At 42.4% G+C, this 13,229-nt stretch overlaps 2 protein-coding genes across 6 annotated transcripts; one reads left to right on the top strand and one right to left on the bottom strand.

The window, feature by feature from the left end:
- Positions 1 to 1,520: 1,520 nt before the first annotated feature.
- Positions 1,521 to 6,112, top strand: LOC6534305 (prostaglandin D2 receptor). Of its 2 annotated transcripts, none has more exons than XM_002094950.4 (5): positions 1,521 to 2,126; positions 4,557 to 4,773; positions 4,921 to 5,113; positions 5,174 to 5,529; positions 5,595 to 6,112. In XM_002094950.4, the coding sequence occupies exons 1-5, from the start codon at positions 1,924 to 1,926 to the stop codon at positions 5,859 to 5,861; spliced, it is 1,236 nt and encodes a 411-aa protein (XP_002094986.1). In that variant the 5' UTR covers positions 1,521 to 1,923; the 3' UTR covers positions 5,862 to 6,112. The 2 variants fall into 2 exon arrangements, with proteins under 2 accessions (XP_002094986.1, XP_039229860.1); XM_039373926.1 differs by lacking the exon at positions 1,521 to 2,126 and adding an exon at positions 3,954 to 3,979.
- Positions 6,113 to 6,231: 119 nt separating this feature from the next.
- On the bottom strand, positions 6,232 to 13,212 carry LOC6534304 (zinc finger protein on ecdysone puffs). Of its 4 annotated transcripts, XM_039373924.2 has the most exons (5): positions 13,061 to 13,203; positions 12,141 to 12,245; positions 11,502 to 11,865; positions 9,139 to 9,368; positions 6,232 to 8,167 (listed from the first exon to the last, which is right to left on the bottom strand). In XM_039373924.2, exons 2-5 carry the CDS (start codon positions 12,146 to 12,148, stop codon positions 6,622 to 6,624), a joined length of 2,148 nt encoding a protein of 715 aa, XP_039229858.1. In that variant the 5' UTR covers positions 12,149 to 12,245; positions 13,061 to 13,203; the 3' UTR covers positions 6,232 to 6,621. The 4 variants fall into 4 exon arrangements, with proteins under 4 accessions (XP_039229858.1, XP_002094985.2, XP_015050555.1 ...); XM_002094949.4 differs by lacking the exon at positions 12,141 to 12,245 and having other exon boundaries at positions 13,061 to 13,212; XM_039373925.2 differs by lacking the exon at positions 9,139 to 9,368 and having other exon boundaries at positions 8,009 to 8,167; positions 13,061 to 13,208.
- Positions 13,213 to 13,229: the final 17 nt, after the last annotated feature.

The following is a 13,229-nucleotide window of genomic DNA, read 5'->3' as shown; positions in this document are numbered from 1 at the left end:
AAGCCACCCCACGCAGAGCAGGCCCAAATATATGAGCTGCTGTCCACGTTGCTTTGGGCATCCAATTTCGAGGCGTACAATTAATAGACACCGAAACAATTCTGGTGACGCCTAACGATGATGCCAAAGGACACCCAATTCTGGGCCACCATTCGCATTTTTGTGTTTTGTTGCCTCTCGGGGAATTAACTAAAAATAGTCAAACCGCATGACGTCTGCTGGAGCAGAAGGCAGTGGGATGATAATCAAACCGCAATTTTACACCACAAGGACACGACATCATACACCCCACAGCCGCAGGCTCGTTAATTTCATCTACAGCTGGCAGATGTAGCATTTCATTTCCAGTTCCTCATACGCCCCGTTGTCGCCGCCACAACCACGAAGTTCGAACAACCATTACCATGCAGCCATCCCAATCCCAATATGGATCTCCACATCGCCGATTGGCGGCTTCCGTCTTTGCTCGCAAGACGGCTAATTCGCCACTTAAATTGCAAGTATGCGAGATTTTCCACTTCAACATTACATTCCCCACAATTTTTCAATATTGTTGAATGGAATCATTATTTTAATTTGTTATTACAATTTCTTTGAAGAATTCGCTTCCGAAATTTCTAATGCAGCTACTAATCAAATAAATTCCAACTGCAAGCTCCGAATTGAAATTTCTTATTAAATCATATTTAAGGTACACTTTCATACATACTCTTTCTTTTATGCGAGTCTAATTTTAGGTAAGGAATAAAGATTTTTACCAAAGAAAAAAGTTCGTATATACTCAGAAGATAAGAATAGGAAAAGGTGCAACTGCATTAGTCATTTTTATCTTTTGAAATGCATTGATTTGAAAACCAATTAATTTGTTGGGAATATTTTTAGCAGGAAGTAAAAGTTTGACTATTAAATAGAAGTCGCCTTAACTTTAAATAAACTAATATCAAAATGGGGAAAAAGAAAAGTTCCTTAAATATGCGTAAAAAAAGCTATATAATACGATTTTTCAGTATAAACCCGATATTAAAAAAAAAAACATATATGACTAAACTCAAGAGGCTTGGTAATTTTTTGACTTTAAAAAAAACCCAGAGTTTTTGTTAATTTTTTTAATGATAAATAAAAAACCAGAAACATATATATTTTATTTTATATGTATGTATACATTTATGGGATATTTTTTAATTTAATTAATTATAGTATATTCCCGTTGACAATGAGTGGCTGTGCCAAGTGACCCGCTGTAGGACAGGGTATAAAACAATAAAATTCGTCGTGCTATTTTGACCGTTCGCACACGTCCAAAGGCGCTGGCACGAGCTGTGAATTTTCGATGGGGTGGCCGCCAGTGGGCGTGGGTGATTCGCATGGGGGTGTCTATATGGTATGCTGCATGCTATAAGCTACATCCGATCCGATCCGAACCTATCCGACCGCCGGCGACGCCAGCCGAGGTGGAGCCGATCCAGAGCCGAGCCCCAGTGACTCCCAACTGTTGAGCAAGGAACCCCCAGCCCTAGCAACCCACCTCGCTCCGATCCGGCCACCCACCGACCACCGACCACCCCCACCATGTGTATATAGCTTGGATAGCTTGGAGCTGTGGGCAGCAGCCGACGAGTGCGCCGCTCGGCAAACCAGTCATTCTAAATCGACGCCTGGCTGACTGCGGACGCGCTCCTCGGATCGAAACGCCTTCGAATTGGTCGTTTGATCAAGTGTCGCGCGCGCTAATCATTAATTAAGTGTCTTAGGAGAATAGTCCCGATTTGGCCAACGAAACGGGTTTCCATCTACCAGTGCATTTGCGAGCGAACTATGCTCTTGCGGCAGGCTCATTTGTGAAAAACATACATATATCGTTTGCGGCCAGTTAGATTTTCACCTGAATTACCTGCAATCTAGCGTAATTATCATACCGGCAACATGGAAACCACAACACCTGTGCTGGACCTGTTGATGCTGCATGACACCACAACTACTGTGGCGCCTCCGCTCTATGGGAATCGGAATCGCCTGATTATTGGGGCAATCATCATGGTTTTGGGCGTTTTTGGCAACTCGCTGGCCCTTTTCATTTTGGCGCGCAAGAAGCTCAACAAAAACAGCAAATACACGCTCATGTTGCGGTGAGTGTAGCTATGCAGTGTAAAAAAGCGATTAGTTGAATCATTTATTCATGCATTTAAAAACAAAACTCAGTTCGTTTAAACAACAACAAGTAAAACAATTAAAAAATGTACCCATTCTAGAAATTTATAGTTGTGTTGTTGGATATATGTATATTGTGTTTGTACCAAATCCTTAGTATGCTTAATCAAAAACCTTTATTCGTGTTGCACCGTACTAATGTTAATAATATTATGGAGCTGGCACTTTGCGCATTTTCTCTGCGTGTAGCTACTCATTTTGTGCAGCTAATGTTTGCGACTGTTTGTGTCCAGTAGTTCATGGCTATGTAAGTTTATTCAACCTGCTCTCAACTGCGGCCACTTTGGGGTTCCATAAAATGCCTATGCGGGTCTGATTTGCATAGTTTGAATTGTTTTACTTGGCAGAGGCTTTGTAGTTGCTGTTTTTTTGCATATCTTATCAAATGACGGAATTAGTTCATTGGCCATGTGTTTTGGCAGTGAGATTTTGTCCATATTCCAGTCTGTTTTCCGTCAATCTTATCGACGACGTGGGAATGCAGCGAATTGCGAATGCATTAAAAGCTTTATGGTGTAACTGAAGACGGAGATCGGTGGTTGACCAGATTGGCAATGTGTACACTGGAACCCCTTTCAAAAAATATTGGGGAAAGACTTGTGTAAATACGTATTGGAATTAGCTTTGCTCTTTGAAAAATTCATGATATATGTAATGAATATGAATAAAAAATATGAATTCCCCAATTGTAATACTGATAATGTAATGACACTGAATGGTTTGTTATTCACAAAACATTATTCGAAAGGAAGTGTATTTTAAGTGATTAACTGTGATAAAATGCCATCTATGACACCCATGGAAATTTCTCTAGCTCATGAGCCGAATATTTGTCGCAATTTATATTTCATTTATCAGCATTGCGCCAGGCAAATTCAGTGAGATTGTTTCCAGTTTGCTCCTTTTCGAACATTTTGTGCTGAGACGACAGTGCGTATGCGTAATACGTGTAATATGCGTAAATTGCTGTCGCCAGCAATTTGAGCCGTCGAGGAATCATAAATTAATGCGAATTCCACACCAGGCATCAGGCCTCCTTTACGCAGAGCCTTTGATCTGTAATTTGATTGATTGAATGAACCCGGTGATTGGCACTTGAACGGGGTCTATAAATCAGGGTATCCCATTGGAATGGCAGCTCCCTTATTGCTTTTTCCTTATGAACGAGAAGCGGAATAGCTGTGTGTATTTTCCCATTGCTAAAGTAAACAATGATTTTGCTTTTACAAGTTAGCAGAACGATTTTGTTTTTCTCACTGCACACTGCAATTGAAGATTTAGACATTTTGGCCCTGTAATGAAAAGTTCCGGCGTTTTGGCTTTTAGCGAAACTTTTACAATGCACCATAAAATGCATTTTATTCACTTGTTCCAGGAATCAGGTATAAAGGTGCACAAGCAAATAATGAAAATAAAAATGAATAAAGTCATTGCAATGCCTAACGATGCACGGACTGTTGGCCAATCCCCGCGAACTGTCAATCCCATTTTTGTATTCTATTCTCGGCGTGCGTTTTTATTTATTTCCATTGAAAAAAGGCCTACATTTATTCAGTTTCATTTCACACGGAGACAAATGAGTTTCCTGTGTCAACGGCGCCCCAAAAACAATCAAATCGAAACACACAAACTCGTCCCACAAATGCAATATTTTGTGGCACCAATAAAAGGAAGCACTTAATCTAAGTCACCATTTAAAGACACATATTTCATTGGGTAGATAATACAGCATCCATATTTTAGTTTATATCAAACAGTGAATGGCTATTTGGTATGTATTTATTTGTTAAAAAAAAGTGTAAAAAGTCGTCTTAAAGTTAAAACAAATTTTTCAATATTTATTTATTTATTATAATAGATAGAGCAGTTTACAAAACTAAACTAACTTAAGTAATATATACAATATATACATATATTCTATACAGAAATGAATTTAAATATATATCATAACTCATTGGTAAATTTAAATAAATAAATTACATTTTTAGATATCCATATAATGTATACCCATTAAATAATTATGCATTTACTATATTTTTGTCGGCGTTTGATTCAAAGTGTTTGAGGACCAAGTCACGTCTAAGATAGCCAAAATCGAGAGTTGTACAACCATGTGTGGCAGCTTCGAGTTATCATGATTGAAAGTTTCGTTTTATAAAAGAGGCAATTAATTAAACGCCATTCGTTATTACATTTTATCGATCCCCCAAGTTATGTCCGTAGCCTATTGCCGAAACCAACGGACTGTAGCTAATGGCATAAAAAAGCCTGTACTTTCGTATTTACGAGCTTGAAAATGCCATAAAACTAAGCCATCCCAAATTTACGGAAGCCTTTAACTCTTTCAGTTGCCTGGCCACCAACAACCTGGTGGCGCTGCTGGGAATGCTGACCACAACGCTGCTGAAAATGTATCTCTCGAAGGAGGTGCTGCAGTCCTTCATCCGCCTGGATTGCGTGGGACTCGTGGTGTGGCGCTTCTTTGGCCTCAGCTCCGGGTGCATTGCAGCAGTTATGGCGGCGGAGAGATGGATGGCCCTGGCCAGACCCTTCATCTACCACAAGGTACGCACTCGATTGGCATATATGCATATTGGTTTGAAGAATAACTATTTCCTAGTGCAATTTAATTTTATAAAATGATATAAGTGCACACAGGAAATCACAAACATGGCCAGCTCATTCATCTAAAATTCGCAATTCTCCACACAGCACATTACCTACGAGCTCATTCGCAAGAGCATCAACAGCATTCTGATGATCGCCGTGGTGATCACGTTCCTGCCATTCGTTGGTTTTGGTGCATACATCGATGAGTCCAATCCGGAACAGCTAAAGTGCATTCGATACCGCGATGCGCCGGGAGTGTGGAACAAGTCGTATGCGGTGCTCTTTATGGTCTTCGGTAATTTCCCACCAATTGGTTAGACTTCAAATATTGATTTGATAATCCTTGTAATCCCAGGCACCCTGCTGTGCATCGTGATCGTGGCCTGCAACCTCTTCGTGGCCCACACCTTGCTCTGTGTGATCGGCAGGAGTCGCACGGCCAAGCGGCACATGCATTACGACCTTGTTTCCAGGGACAAGAGCAGCGCCATCAGCATCGATCCCGAGAGCAGCAGCGGCACCACGCTCTATCAGACGCAACTGAGCACCGGAAGCGGAAACAGCCATCGCAATGTCCAGCCGACGAGGCAGTACAGGCACAGCGTTAGTGTCACGATGGCGGCCACCGACTCCTCGCCGGTGGAGATCAAGTTCGCCAAGCTAATGGCGTTCCTCAGTATCTCTTTCGTCATCTGCTGGATGCCCCAGATGGTGAGTGCTGGAGAAATACTATCCCTAATCAACTTGACTTCTATCTGCAATTATATCCATTTAAGATCGCCATCCCGTTGGCCATAGCTCCAAATCGGGTGCCCGCATCGAATAAGTTCTTCATCATCGCCGACGTGCTTACGGCCTTGCACTTCACCTCGGATCCGTATGTCTATGTGCTGAGTCGCTCCAAGTCCATCAACTGGTCCTTGCTGGGCTGCATCAAACGCTGGAGGAGCGGATGGCGTCCAGGTGGACTCCGTCGATCACAGAGCGACCAGAGCCGCATGCGCACGACGATGACGGAGGCGAATACCCTGGAGTTCAACTGATTCCACTCGATCCTCATACCGCGCGCCCAAGTACTTAATCCCAATTCCCGACCCACTGGGATCTCACTCAAATAGCGTTTCCGCCTCCCCTTTAGCACTCCTGGGAGTAGCACCTAGTCTCGTAAGCTGTAAATAATAAATGTATCCCACTTCGTATCATACCATATCAGGGCTTTCCTTATATGTATGCTCACCTCACCTAATCTCTGTACCGATTTCTAGCATTAAATATACCGCTTGTGTGAAAGAAATCAAGCGTTCAATTAATTAAAAGCAAAGGTACAGCCTTCAAGGATAATTGAATCTTATATGGCAACATATAGAAAGACAACTTCCATTACCCTGAACAATAACAAAACAGGAATTTGTGTTTGTTTTACAACTAGTTTTGTTTCTTTGTTTATTATAGAATTTATATGATTACATAAGTTGAATGGTGGTTGGCTGGTATGGTATGCGTGCTGGGAGGGGGGAATCGGGTAATATGAAATTCGATTCAATCAAGTTGTTTGTGTTCTCCCTCGTCAGTTGCAAGAAGCTTCGTCGTACAATGTATTCAACTGTTTCAACTAAAAGTTGGCTGTCTTCTTCTCAGTTTCCGTTCATTCAGTTTATATGCAAATTGGTATGCAAATGTCAAATTGCGGGAAGAGATCGACTTGATCTGTTCTTCTTCATCCTCCTCCTGGGCGTGAATGTATATTTTTCTTGTATATTAAGGTTTATGTTATGTTAAATTACGAATTCCTCCGACGTCTACTTAGTAGCGATTGTAGCGACCGCGGGCGCGTTGGCGCTGCGGCGTGGCTTTGGGTCCGGCGGCAGCGCGAGCCGGCGTTGCCTTCTTGGCCGGCGATGGCGAGGCATCTGGCGTCGCCGCCGCAGCTGCGGGACTAGCAGCAGCGGCTGGAGCAGCTGCCTTGGTCGGAGTCTTGGCTGGGGTCTTGGCTACGGGTGCTGGATCAGCGGGCGCAGGAGTTTTGGCTGGAGCTGGCTCGGGTTCGGCCTCTTGCTCGCCCTCCTGATCCTCTTCCTGGGCCTCCATCTCCTCTTCGCCGTTGTCCTGGCCGGCGCCATCTTCTTCGCCCTCACCCTCGATTTCCTCGTCGCCTTCACCTTCGCCCTCTCCCTCGGCGTTATCCTCCGCCATCTCCACATCCTCGTCGTCGCCGGTGGCCTCCGATGGATCGTACAGTTCACCCTCAGCGCCCTCGGCTGTTTCCTCGGTGGCGCCCTCGGCGGCTGGAGCCTCTGCCTCCTCAATCTTGCGCTTCTTACGCTCATTCTCCTCCAAGGCGGCAGCGGCGCGCTTCTGGGCGATCTTGGTATCGCTTGATTTCTCGTTGATGAACTTCAAGAAGTTGCGGTGATGGGTTGCCGTACGGGAGTGAATCTCGGCGGTCACCTCGGTGTCGAAGAACTTGCTGCACACCGAGCACTCATAGCACTCCAGCTTGGAGATCAGACCGGGGCCGACAGCACGCTGCCAGTTGTACTTTGGCAGGCGGGTATCCACCTCGCTGGGGATCTCATCGCCGTCGTTGAAGTCAAGGATGCAGTCCTCGGGATCCACAGGCAGGGCCACCTCCTCTTCCTCCTGGCTCTCGTTGAGCTCCTCGCCCTCCTTGGTCTCGTCCGCACCTTCTTCACCCTCCTTGGCCTCATCGCCCTCGGCATCATCACCCTCGGCGCCCTCGCCATCACCAGCACCCTCCTTCTTAGCCTCGCCATCGGCGGCTTCGCCCTCCTTCTTGGCCGGCTTCTTCTTGCGCTTCTGGGGCAGACGGAGATCGCGGGTCTCCTCTTCCTCGGTGCTGATGGGCAAGGTCTGGCGCTTGCGCTCACCCACCTTGGTGTTGCTCTCGGCGGCCTTCTTAAGATGCTCGGCGGACAGCAGATGGGTGTCGTAGTCGATGCGAGTGGCGAACTCCTTGTTGCACTCAATGCACTTGGGGTGCAAGAACTTCTTCAGCTGCAAATGTCCCTCCGACTTGCGATGGGTCGAGATGTGACCGTGGAAGTTCAGGTCGCACATGGTACAGTAGTCCAGCTGGCGCTGCTTGCTCTTGCCCATGCGCTTCAAGCGGTCAAACTCGATTGACTTGAGCTGCTCTGCGATCTTGGCCTCCTGACGGATCATATTGGCCTTGAGGCGATAGCTCTCCTCAATGCCCTCGCGCATCATCAGATGGGTGCGACCCTTGATGTGGTTCTCGAAAGAGTTAGCGTCCCACATGTGCTTCTTGCACAGATGACAGTAGAACATGTCGTTCGGCACACTAGCGTATGGAGACTCCTTGGTAGGGCTATAAAAATTGATCATGGATCATTCGTTTTGTTTGGGAAGGAATAAAGAAAGAAAATCTGATTAGTTTTCAAAATTGAAAATCATAGACGGGGATGCGTCTGGTCTGGCTATTGGGAAGAGATTATAAAATTAGAGGAGTTGAGTGGTTCTCGCTGCAATTTATACTTATGATACGTACAGTACAGGTGGCGATAGGTGATACAATAGTAAATGATTTCAGCTATGATTATGATGCGTTACTATAGTGAGAGTGATGGCTTTGCAAGGGAGAGAAATGTGCCACAAACTATAATTATGCAATATACCATTTTCAAGCGTAATTAGTTATGATTTCGAGCATATTTCTTTCCCTATGAACACTTACATTTATGATATTTTCATTCGAAATTTATATTCTTAAAAATCAATCAAAAATAGAGAAAATGTAACTTATAATCTTCGCACCATTTAAATTTAAATATTCATGTACAAATGGGAAGTTAAATAATGGAACTTTTAATTTCTCTTCTTGTTAACTTTAAAAATATTCTTAAAAAGTTGTAAATGAAAACAAAAAGCAAAAGAAAAGATTATATTTTAACAATTTGTTCCAAATATATGATATAAATAAAAAAATAGTATGAGCTTGTATATTATGTAGTTTTAACACATAGATTTATACATAATGAGTCCCCGACCAAAGTGCCCACACACACACAGATTTATAAACAGCATCAAAAAATATACTATCCCTAATGAAGCACTAATTCTAATTAAAAATACTTTTTTTTAGAGATGAGGGAACGCAATTAGAGAATTGGAATGCCTAAGTACTTAAGTAAAAAGATTAGATTAATTATTCGCCCTGCTAAGTTCGTTTTTTGTTTTGGTATTAGTGAAAGAAATCAATCCTTTCGATTTTGGGCAGCAAAATATGTATACTTTTTGTTGTGGTTTTGGTTTGTTTGGAAAAGTTGTTTTAAGTCTTACCTCTCGATTTTCTTTTCGCCAGGAGTGGGTTCCTTCTTTTTATTTTGGTTGGCATTTTTAGCCAAAAGTTTCTTGGCACGATCAAAAGCATTTTGCTTGCGAATACCGCCGCCGCCCTGCTTTTGCGGGGGCTTGGGTCCACTACCAGTGGCGCCACGATTTTGGAAGCCACCTCCCTGGCCACGACGGTTATTGAGACGATTGCCGGCACCGCCGCCGCGACTGACCATCTACATTGTTTAGTTCATCATTTGGGATTGACATTTACATTTTCGCACAATTCGGAATGCACACATGGCGCATATGTGAATTGATTTCGTTTTGTTTTACAAACAGAGGCATTAATGATACAAAAGCATTTTCGAAAGATCGGAGACAATATGGCGCGGTTGGCCATTTACAATATTATGTGAGGGGCAGAGCGATCAGATTGAACACATTATAGATAATTGCGGGGATAAATCGTTGATATATAGTAAAGTAGACATAAGTACATGGAGCACATGGTATATACGGTATATATTCATTTTGGTCAGTTCGACGGGGCAGTTGCGGCGGCCAATCAGTCGACGGGGATAGTTGGATATATATATTGCATAAATATTTAAATGTATATATATATATTTGTTGGCGTGTGGCGGCGAGTGGCATTTGAAAATGGAAATCGGATTTTTGAGTTTCAGAGGCAGGAACGTTGAAGAAGAATTGGCGATGAATTTGCATTAGACATAAGATATTAATAGGTATTTCATATTTTGGTTTTGGATGTAATAATGTTGCACCATCAAGCAGTACCAGTACCAGATCGGATCAGTTTCGGTTTCAGAGCAGAGCAGATTAGAAGATTGCATGGCGATCAATGTCAATCGATCGAGCAATCGGTCAATCAATCAATCAGTGGCGTCGCACGGGAAGCATCATACAGTTTACAGTATCGCATCGTTGGTGAAGATTCGCATATTGGCCACAATGTGTGTGTGTGCATCGCGTGTGCGTGTGTGTTGAGTGTGTGTGCGTTGCGTTTTGTATTCAATTTTATTTGGATTTTCGAAAATATTGTTGGCCGTCAATGGAATGTATTTTTGGGCGGGGATTCGATTTTCGTTGATTGCAATGGATTATTGCAAATGGGAAGAGTCATCATCAACGGCAACAACAACACGCAACAGCGACAACGACATCAACAACAACAACAACGACAACAGCGGCAGCAGCAACAACAACAACAGCAAATATATATATGCCGGAGCAGCAGCAACAACAATATGGAATGCATTATTCGAAATATGCACAAGACGATGCGGTTTCGATATTCGATATTTGGAGGTGTATTGAAAAGCATCGAATTTTTGAGTTTGGCATTGTTCGGTTTTGGAAGAGAGAATAAAAATAGATAATGGATAAATTAGAAAAGCGTTGTGGCAAATTGAGTAGTCCGACCAAGAAAGTTTCTTTTGCTTGGCATTGGAACTTTGGAAATTAATCGAATTATAAATATGGTAAAAATGTAATTAAATGCTTAAGTACAACTAGTAAGGAAATATTGCATATAAATTACTTATGATTCAATCTTGACATATGGAGATCATCATCATACTCTTTTCATCGTTAAGTGGAACAAGTGTTGGCGGTACATGTTTTAATTGGTACATTTCGTTATCAATACGTGTGTATTTTATTAAAATTTGTCATTTCTTATTTTCGGTGTAATAATCAGGTTCTTATTCGTTTGTGCAGTTTCTACGGAACAAAAAAGCATTGCATTTTAAATGGAATAAATGCGTTTTTATTGAAAACCTCCTCCTACCACATCCATCCTCCTGTTCAACAACCTTACATCCTGATAACTACACTGCACAAAGTTCTCTTTACTTTCAATATTCTTTTTGCTGGTTTATGTTTTTCAGTTGTCGGTTTAGTAAACTACAAGCTAGGATTAGATTTAAGATCTTTTTGGTTTATATCTTAAAGGAAAAGCATTAGCTACATTCGGCAATATTACAATCTAACTAAGGGAAAACACAAAATAAAAGGTTCTGCTGTGGAGGGCAAGTAGCCATTTTAAAAGGAAATTTGTAGTCACGTTTTAAAGTTAAATTATGTATAGTTAATACATTTTGGGCATTCCAAATTGGGTTATTTGGATGAAAACGAGTAAACAGACAAAATATTCGCATTATTTCAATAACGAATCGGCTTGTTTTTTTCTATTTCTACATATGACATTAATTCTACTGCACTCCACCACAGAAATACGATTCGCAGTTCACGAATCCGGAAAGAATAACAACATGGGTAAATATAAAAATTCATTCGGTTGGCATTGTCAACAAATTTGGGAGAATTTGAACTTTTGTACATACCGGTCCACCACGTTGATTGCGGTTTCCCATGCCGCCGCCGCCGCGGGGCAAGTCGAGGAGCGATGGTGGATTCTGGTTCCTGAACAGGTTGTTCAGCAGATTGTTGGCCAAGTTGATGGCCTGGGCGTTCATCTGACCGCCACCCTGGCGCATGTTGTTACCGAACTGTCCGCCGCCGGGATTCTGCGACTCCCAGGGCGACATGTTCATACCGCCCATGCGGTTGGCGCCCATGGGTCCACCATAGTTGTTGTTGCCACCTCCGAAGTTGCGGTTGCGGTTCTGGTTGCCACGGAAAGCCATGTTGCCGTTGACCTTTGCGTTATTTCCCAAACGATTCTGCGGATTTCCGTTGACCTTTACGCTGCATAAAAAGATGAAACCCTTATTAGTATTACTATAACTTTCTTTCGATGTTTTTATGGGGAAACAACTTTAATCAATAAAATTTTACTTTTCCAAGTCACTCTGTGTCATTCAGCTTGACAACTATGTCATATACAACAATTTCAAAAAAATTATTTTTGTTTATCAACAGATAATTGGAAAAATATAATTTTATAAGCGGTTATCGGGTTGGAGTTGGGAACATGGGATACATAAATAATTTAGAATTTTCGGGGTTGATGTGCAGCATACCTGACCATAATTTTGATGGGTTTTTTTTTGGTTTTGTGGGAGAGTTTTTGGGATGTGTAATGTAGGATTTGGTTTGTGTTTAAGCGAGCAAATTATTTAAACAAGCTGAAAGGAAAACGGCACAGAGAACGAAACAAATGTTGAGATGCAAGCGGGAATACATTAATTTGGGTTAGTAATCCTCCTCATCTTTTCATCTACAGCTACGGGTAGTTATTATTGAACCCCATAAAAACGCGTATTACAACCCAGCGTGCGTATACACACACCATTTCACTTACATACACACATATACAATATACATACACACAAAGCGATAAATGAAATGGGGAAGGGAAGAGAAATGGGAACAATTTTGGCGCTACAGTCAGCAGTTTACATTAACAACCTTTCAAACAGGTTTGTGCGACACTAACACATCCACGCCTTTTGGCCAATTTAACGTAAGGTAACAAAAACCCCTTAAATTCATCACTCGAGTGGAAAAAAGATGGCGGCCCAGACGGTGAGTGTGTATAAGTAATTGATTCAGCCAGAAAGCCGGCCGGCCATGTGAGTGCGAAAGAGAGGGCACAGAGAGCAATACAGAATACAAAAAAAAAGGCAAAGCCCATTTAATCGCGATAAAAACATGTTTTGCACCAATAACTTATACTAAACGTATTAGTTTAACCTCTGGAATGCAAATGAGTAACACTCGTAACGATAAACAACAATCAAGGACTCGTAAACAAGCAGTTACCCTATTACCGCATTACTTCAAACACATATACATGCAAGGAGCCCCCAGGAAAATCAATAGTTACTATTTTCAGATGCCCAGGGAGCAAGCGAATAAATACAATTTGCCCCAACAGATACACACGCACAAGCAAAACACAAATGCACAGCTCAGGTTGTGAAATTAGTTAGAAACTTACGTGTTGCAACGGCGACTTGTCAAAATTACTGGACTATTGCACTACAGTTTTCCTTTCTTCAGCAAGATGGCCGCCTTCGTCGAAATACTCCGCTACCTGAATATTTCACTCCGATCCGAACGACGAAAAAAAATCGAATGACGTATGCGGCTGGGATAGTGATGGCCTT

This window comes from Drosophila yakuba, chromosome 3L (assembly GCF_016746365.2).
Source record: "Drosophila yakuba strain Tai18E2 chromosome 3L, Prin_Dyak_Tai18E2_2.1, whole genome shotgun sequence".
Classification (NCBI taxonomy): Eukaryota; Metazoa; Arthropoda; class Insecta; order Diptera; family Drosophilidae; genus Drosophila; species Drosophila yakuba.
The sequence above is the reverse complement of the archived record's forward strand: the minus strand, read 5'-3'. Positions and strand labels throughout refer to the sequence as shown.